This window comes from Anas acuta, chromosome 2 (genome assembly GCF_963932015.1).
Source record: "Anas acuta chromosome 2, bAnaAcu1.1, whole genome shotgun sequence".
Classification (NCBI taxonomy): domain Eukaryota; kingdom Metazoa; phylum Chordata; class Aves; order Anseriformes; family Anatidae; genus Anas; species Anas acuta.
The window spans coordinates 61,574,661-61,583,263 of NC_088980.1; the positions used below are offsets into that span (position 1 = coordinate 61,574,661).

At 40.5% G+C, this 8,603-nt stretch overlaps 1 protein-coding gene across 1 annotated transcript; it reads left to right on the forward strand.

Moving 5' to 3' along the window:
- Positions 1-126: 126 nt before the first annotated feature.
- Positions 127-8,322, forward strand: LOC137852823 (uncharacterized). Its single transcript, XM_068675053.1, has 6 exons — positions 127-1,119; positions 2,321-2,479; positions 3,219-5,147; positions 5,683-5,808; positions 6,817-6,942; positions 8,071-8,322. Exons 1-6 carry the CDS (start codon positions 1,113-1,115, stop codon positions 8,106-8,108), a joined length of 2,385 nt encoding a protein of 794 aa, XP_068531154.1. The 5' UTR covers positions 127-1,112; the 3' UTR covers positions 8,109-8,322.
- The last annotated feature ends 281 nt before the right edge of the window (positions 8,323-8,603 follow it).

Here is an 8,603-nt window from a genome sequence, read left to right on the forward strand (position 1 = left end):
GGGGAAATGGCGGCGCGCCCCCGTTTCCCGTTCCTGTCTCCTGCCCCGCCCCGCCCGCTGCTGCTCGCGCGCCGGCCGTTGGGGCGAGGCCGCGCCCGCTCCCCTCAGCACCGCCCCGCCTCGCCCCAACGGCTCTCGGGCTAAGGGAGGAGGAGTGGGGCGAGGGGGCAGACCCACAGCCCGCGATCCGGCCCCGATCGAGCCCAGTTTGTGCCTCAGGGCGCAGGGCAAGGCACGCTGAGTGTCACAGATAACACGGAGAGGGCAGGAGAGCCTCCCAGCCTCAGTGCAGGCCGTCTGCCAGCGTCCACAGATCGCTGCTCCTCCAGGCACCCGCCCACCCCTGTACCATGTTCCTTGTGACTGCTGACACCTCGCCCAGCTGTGGCGGCCACTCTGCTGCTGCCTCACGCAGAGATGGGGACCCGTGGCCCCTGTAGTGCTCCCTCATGAAGAGATGGGAACCTGTGGTGTCTGTAGTGCTCCCTCATGTAAGGATGGAGACCTGTGGCCGCTGCAGTGCTCCCTCATGCACAGATGGGGACCTGCACGGCTGCCCTTCTGATCCCCATCTCCTGTAAGGCCAGGACAGGGTCAAATTATAATGACACGTTTAATAAATTGCTATTATACACAGTGCAGTACACTCTATTGCATATAAATGCTTCCCATTTATTGCTATATTGCACAGAGAGAATGTTGTATTTGTCAGTCTACTCAGCTGCGCTGGCTACTCCCTTAGTCAGCTCTCAGCAGCTGATAAACCTTGCAAACAAATGTAAACTTTGTCATGTGCTTTCTGACTTTTTCCCCACGAAACCCTCTTTAACAGTAGTTCTTAAGGAGATCAGTAATACGCTTTTAACACCTCTATTTTTTCCCCTTGTAACATTATAAAGGGGATATATGAGAGTGACTTTGGGTTGTAATGTAAACACCCGAAAGATGAGACTGCTGGCTCCCTTCACACAAGATAAGGTTCTTACTGCACTTCCTATCTTCGCGTTTTGGTTCTCCCTCCCACGTATCACTGGGAAAGTGCCCCCACATCTCAGTTAAACGAGCTGCAGGTGGAAGAAGGAGTGGACAAGCGGCAGCTGCCTCCCATAAAGATGGTGAGTGGAGCAGGGCGAGGAGCTTCTTGCTGGGCTGTAAGCAACAGCAGCAGCAGCATGGACCTTAGCTTTGAGGGGCTTTAATGGGGGAGGAATAAATAGTTTAGCTTTTTGTATTTTTTTTTTCTTATTTCTATTTTTTTTTCTCTTACATCTTTCTTCCTTAAAGGTCAAAATCATTTGGGGAGCTTTGGCCTAACTGAGAGGAGGCTGTGGGTTTTGGGTGCATGTAAGAGCAGGGCTGGTAGTTCTAAATGGAAACTGGAGTGGGCTCCAGCGTTCCTGAAAGCTTCCTGCAACTCCTTTGGGCCTGAGCTCAGAACAGGTGAGATTTTTTCTCTTTACCTTCAGAGTATTTAAGTTCTGTGAATACTTCAGTAGGTATCTCTGACTGTGTAGCCACTACAACTGTGCCCTCAAACTTATTATATCTTTGCTTATAAGCTGTGTGTGATTGTGCTTATACTATTTGCATGGGTTGGTGGAGGCTAAACAGTGTATTAATTAACTAATGAAATACTTAACTATGGGAGCTCTGTTCTGTGAACATCATATGGCTCTGGGTGGGGACTTATACACAAGGATTTGTTGTTGTTGCCTATCACTTTGCTTATGTATGGGATATATTAACTGCTAGTGTTATTAAGTGTATTTTAATGTAAAAAAAATAAATAAATTGAGTTTTTACTCTGATCTCAAATACAGTGGTAGCACCTAGAAATGTTCTATTTATAAAGTAAATCTAATTGCGTGGAGTCTTCTATTGCTCTGTTCTTATTTATTTATTGTGTTCTTGAACCCTCTTGCTCAAACCTAATAAACCAAAAGCTAGTGTTTTTTTAACTGGTTGAAAAACTGTTAACATGAATGTATGTATGCATGTAAGACCACATCAAAGTTACTGGTCTGGTGGCTTTACATTTTGGTGTGAGATTAACTTGAAGGAGTAATATTGCATATTGTATATAAAAGCTTACTTAACAAAGGGTAACTGAAATCTCTGACACTAGCAGTAATGACTTTGATAGTAATATTTTCCTGTTTTATATTTGGTAGACAGTATTTTTCTTCAGAGAACCTGATTTCACTGGGTTAGAAGTAAGGCTATGAAGAAAAGTGTCTGCTGAATTCTGACATCGTAAAAATCATCAAGCCTTAGAGGTTTTGAAGTGGTTAATCCTGATCACTTTATTTTCTTTTTTTAGTGTTAAAAAAAATGAATACTGCTCCTGCTTCAGAAAGTGGATCATGTTCCACAAACCACACGAGGCCCTTTTTTTATGCACAACCAACAGCACAACAGCCTTTTCCAAATCCATGGTACCTCAGCCATACATATAATCCATACTGTGTGCCTGCACTAGGTAAGGCATGTGAGAGCTATCTGGCATCATTCAGCTTAATAAATCACTCCTAGATTAGAGGAAAAGAATGTGTGTGTTAACAAGCTGTTTGAGAGTTGGACTGGAATTAATGTGGTGTTTTAGTTGTCAAAGATTTGATTTGTGACGTGTTAGTTAATCATGACTTATGTGTGCAGGAAAGCACATGTTTCTGGAGAATGGAAGCTATGCAGAATAATATCTATCTAAAAAAGCATCAGGATACCCGCACAGAAACGAAAGGTTGTGATGCAGGATAATATCTATTATACTGCAGATACAGAGCTCTAGAATATGTTTAAGAATTAATGTGTATGAGCTCTGTGCATATGTTATATGTATATATAAACTGAAAAAAGTGTATTAAGTACATTTCACAAATAGTACACTTACGTTAATTTTCTATCTAGAGCTGTGTTATCAAAATTGATACTGTAGTACAGTGTATGAAAGAAGTAGGAAAAAAGAAATACAGAAAGCTAAGTGGTGCATACTCTAGGGAATAAAATCAAGTTCTGATTTGAAGTGTAGCTGTCCAGATAAGCTGGGTTTCTGTACAAGGTTTGTTGATGGTTAGTGTCTTACTTGTCAACCTGTCGGATCTTGTAGTAGTCCCTGTGTATGTGAGCAACTGTTAACCAAAGAGGAAATGTTAATCAGAATGACTTCTTTCAGAAAAAGGGTATTTCTTTGCTCTTTTTTTTCCATCCCTATTTCCTAGGCTTCCGAAGTGGGCATCCATATTTTCCATTTTATTCTGTGGCACTCCATGAGTACCCTGGATTCCTTGTTCCACAGCATCCAGTGCATGCAAGAATCAACAGAAGGTCTTATTTTAATGCTCCCTCACCCTCTCCTATGTTTTATCATGCAACCCGATTTAGACACTACAGTACCCCTGGGAAAAAAACGGAGACAAAAGAAACACAGACTGATCCTAGACAGCCTGAAAACAAGCAAAAAAAGCATCAAGATACCCGCACAGAAACGAAAGGTTGTGATGCAGGAAATATGGCCTGTGTTTCTTCTGGCATAGGTACGGAGACTGAAAGTACTTCAGAGAAGCAAGATTCATCTGGATCTTCCATTGTGGTAGACAGGGAGTTTCATAATAGTCCTTCCAGCTCTACACAGTATAGAAATCTTCCTACTGGAAGCTATGCCTTTGAGAAGGAAGAGGTGAGAATAGAATATGGAAATGGCTCTCCAGCTATTCAACTGTGGAAGTCCTTTAAAGAAACTATTCCTTTGTATGATGTGTCAAGTGGTAAACCAGTCCCAGAGAACATAGTGCAGCGTGACTTATTTTCCGTTAGCTCATGTGAAGGGATGATATACGGCCCTCATGAAGGGGAGAAATTGGTGCCAGGAACTTACCTAGATGAGAGAAAAGCTGTTCTCTCTTCAAAACAGGGTGTTGAAACCATGCAAGAAAAAGAGGTCCAAAATAATGAAGTGAAGCTGGATGTGGAGAAGCAGGTGACCACAAGTCAGCGGGCAAAATCTCCTCCAGGTGAAGCCATGGCAGTGCAAATAGCAGAACTGGCAAGATCTGTTAGCCTAGATCAGCCAGTGGTAAGACAGGATGTGTTAGTAGCTAAGAAATCTAGCTCTAAAAGATCCACAGGCTCGAAAACTTCTCAGGAGGAGCCCAGTCTTATTCAACAAGCAGGACTACTTCCATCTAGTATGGAGGTAATGAGTGACCTGAGTTTTCAGCAGAAGAAACTGAATCTGAGCCACAGTGCAACCAATGAAAGTCAAACCGATAGAAGTGTTTGGTGTGAAGAATCAGTGGAGAAGTATGTTCCCTCTAACAGTTGGCTGGCTTGTCTGGATAATATGGACACAAACTACAACTATGATGTGTGTTTGCCACAAAGAAAACGTCAAAGCATACTCAGTCTTTCTTCTGATGACATGTCCTCTAGAGAGGATGGCTCATCCATTGATAATGCCCCGGTGTCTTATTTTGTACCTGACTATGTGCTTCAGAAAAGCACGTATACTTTCCAGAAAAGTACAGAGGGCTTGGAGAAGGAGAAAATTAAAAGTGGGGGGTCCCTCAATGAAGATGAAGTGGTAGGAAGGGAGCAGATGAACAGTTTGGATGGCCAAGATGTCAAAAACTCAACTATGAAGATTAAAGAGCCTTCCGGTATAGGTAAAAGGCTGGGAGCCCTTCCTAGATCTTCTAGTCGGAAAAAAATCTGTTCTCTCGAGAAAAAAGCTGCTAAGAGTTTATCAGAAGTGGAGGACTCAGAAGAATACTCTGTGCAGGGAGAAGAGGAAGATGAGGATGAGGATGATGATGAGGATGATGACGTGGATGAAATAGAATATTTCTTTCAAGAAGCTGCTCCGTATGGAATCTTGACGGCAAGTAAAGGAAACCTCTACCGACAAGTTGGCCAGAGGGTGCTTTGGAAACCACCTAAAAACGCTATTCCGGCTCACATAATTGGCTGGCCTGCTCAGGAGAAAATAAAAAGTAGGAGCAGGCTTGGTGAAAACATTGGTGTAGTTTACAAGCAAAAGGAGAAACAAGATGAAGCTGTATATAGTGACTATGGGCATCATGGAAGAAAGAGGCCAATGGCAAGAAGAGAAGGGCTTGAACATAAGCAAACACTACATGAAGTGTTGGGAGGTAAGCTAGTTGCTGAGGAAAAGGTGCTTGTAAATTGTAAGTGTAAAGAACACAATTGTGACTGCAAACTGTATCTTGAACCAGTAAGAAAACCAGAGAATGTTACAGCTTCAGGTTTGGCTTAGCCAGAGATTTCAGGATTATTTTTGAGGCAAAAGAGGGGTTTGCTGTAGTTTTCTGCTGTTTGAAGATACAAAATCATAATGTGATCAGTAGAGAATTCATTAGTAACCTCTCTTGATTTAGTCTAATATATTTTTCTTTCTGACTTCAGTGGTGACTTGCTCATTTGGAAAGCTTAAGGTCACTTTAACAATGCTTGTTTACTGTTGCTTTAACTAAATCTTTAGATTCTGTAAAAAGCATCCTGTAATTTTTGTGGTCTTCAGAAAGTTATATTTCTATTTCTCAGCCACTGAATCTAATTTTGAGAGTCTAGCTTTGCATTCTGGCCAATCCTTTGCCTTGTGGATCAGAGTATATTATTAGCATGTGCAAAGCTCAGTACTGACATTACATCAACTTTTTCTATTAGGAAGACTGTTAAGGGAAAGCATGGTGATACCACCCGAAGAATTTTGGATTAGAAGCGGTGCTAAACCCAAAGTTATTGGCCGAATACATGGTAGTCTCACACCCCAAGCCATGAGTAAAGAACAAGGTACGCATTATTTTATGGATGTTTGTTTTAAGGAATATTCAAAAGGATATAATATGAAACACTGTAAAGTTGCTGTTTTGGTGAGACTTGAAGATAAAAACAGTTCTCATTTTTCTGATACTGAAGAAATGGCCTGTCAATCCAGTACATCTCAGGTTCCATATCGTTCTCAAACTCACACATGGGAAAGGGTGCAGTATAGCAACCTTTTTTTTTTTTCAAGGCACTGTGGGAAATCATTAGATGTTATGATGTGGCCAGGTAAAGTCCTTATTCATGGGAAGTTTCTGCTCCTGTAAACCACAGTATTAATTCTTCACCTTGATAATGCTTCTCTCAAGTTCATGCTCAGCAGTAACTCCTAATCTTGGTGAGTAAAACATATAGAGGAAATCATGTGTGATAGCTATGTTGGTTAATCTTCAGGAAAAAGTAGTATTGAGCAATTGTTCTACCTCTAAAGGAAGTGTAAGTGCAAACTATCTGATGTGGTTCAGGAAAAGATGAACAGGTCAAAGTTACTATAACAAAGAAAAAGCTATACTTCTGATGTTCCTCTCCTCCAGTTGAATGTTTTCCTTTGCAATTAAGGTCTATGTAGAGCTTCTAGAAACTCAACTTTTCAAGGGTATTTCTTAGAGTTGTTCCAACAGCACTTACTAGAAATTACTTAAGAGTATTACTACTCTTAAGTTTGTTGTGAATCCTTAAGTTGAACTAAAGCAGAATTAGCCATCTCTCACTGGGCTCTTTTCTGGCACATTAATACCTATCCAAATTGTTACCCAAAAAATAATGTTCTGAATCATGGTTAGTAGTTAAATATTTCAGACATACAAGATTTGTTGCTTGACAGATGTCACTTTTATCTGCCAATGAAATGGGGAACAGACTAGTGTGTACAGGGAGGGGGGAAAGAGGAGCCCTAGTGACTGGTGGGGAAAGCTGAGGTTAAATTTGCTTTAACGTGACTTAGCAAGATACAACTGGTGTTGTTTCTCTACATAGAGTGCCTGCCTATGGTTAAACCCAAGAAGAAAAGAATAGGCAAGCCCCCATTAAAACGCAAAGACACAAGATATGAGATGGAGGAAGTGGAAGTGTGGGAGATTCCTAAAAGCAGTGTACGCAAAGGTTGGTATATGGCTACAAGCTCCAAAAATGAATCTTGCAAGCATTTGGTCATTACTTAGTGGCTGGTCTGTGAACTGGGAGGATATTGGATTATTTGTGAAATAATAACTATGTTCAACAGTTGCTTTTAATATTGCATACATGACATCAGCTCAGCTATGAATACTATTTTAACACTGACCAGGCTGGGTTCCTTAATCCTAAGGAAAAAGGAATGCTACTTTGATCTAGTTGCTTTTCCAAGTGTTTTACTATTTTTAACTATAAATTTTTAACCGTATCACTTCTTGCAGTATATCCTTTTCTCAAGCTACAGGCCTGTCACAGCCAAAATATGCAACTAGATGCAACACAAATGTATCTAGATGATTCTTAAGAACTTAAGTAGGAACTTGTTGCTATTTTGGAGGAAGATGGGGAAAAATAATGGAAGAGTGAATCATGTTAATACATTTGATAACAAATAAGCTTTTGTGCATTTGTGGGAGTATCCAGAAACATTATAAATTGAAATGGATCAGTACATACAGGAAGCTACCTATAGAATCAGATTCCCTTCTGGGAAAGAACAATTTGGTGTAGTAAAACTACCTTGAATATTCAGTGGGGGAATACATTAAAGACCATGTTTTCTCAAAGTAAACGCAATATTAAACATGATTACAATTCATGATATTTGCAGTGTCAGTAAGTTTCACTGAAGTGTCCTGTTATTCAAAATTGGTGTCAGTTCTGAAGTCTGTGTGCTTAAACATCAATGTTTAACCTTCAGTTGTTGACACTTTTTGGAAAGAGGACTTAAATTTTGTAGTCCCAAATTAGCTCTTACATATGTCCCAGAAACAGTTGGTGCTTCTTGGATGTCTTCAACTTATGCCATATTTTGACTGTGTTCTTATAAGCTTGACGTGAGACGCTTATCTGTTATACTGGAGTATTTTGCAGTTCAGCATCATTTTTGCAGAATATACCCTTGCTGGGAATTTGAGTATATGGTTTTAATCTTAATCTCAATCACCAATGTCTTCTGCAATAAGAAAAGAGAAGAAAAAGAAAACCTTCCTTTTGAAGTAAATTGACCTATGTTACTTAGTATGTGTTGCTTAATTCTTCTTTTCTTCTCTTTAGGGCGTGGAACAAGAAGGTCCCTCTATAAGAGAAAATAACCTCAAATACTGGGGCGGAAGGGGAAGCAAATGTATTGGTTTGCATAAACATAACTCATAACTCTATTGTATATTTTGTAAGTTGCTGTGCACTCTTGAAGGGGACTGCCATACATCTTACAGTGCTGCTATTAAAATGGAAGTATTTAACACTAAACTGTCACCTTTTGTAACTAACATCCACTGTTTAAATAATAAATTTAATAGAAGTGCATTTTGAGGCTTGTATTCCATCTATACATGGAAACAAAACCTTTTGATAGGGATATGTGCATGTCAGTTATTGCTGCCCTGTTAAGCTTTGTAGGATTGTGTCATCTCATCGCATAGTCAGTTTGTCTGTATGATGTAGAAATAGCTGTAAGACTCACTTCCATCACCTGGATTTTTGGCTGGATTTCTTTTTGGAAGTGTAAAGAATGTAGTTAAAGCTGCATCAAGTCAATCACTGACTTGATCCTCAGATCTTATTCTTTAAAGGTATGATTGGAGGAC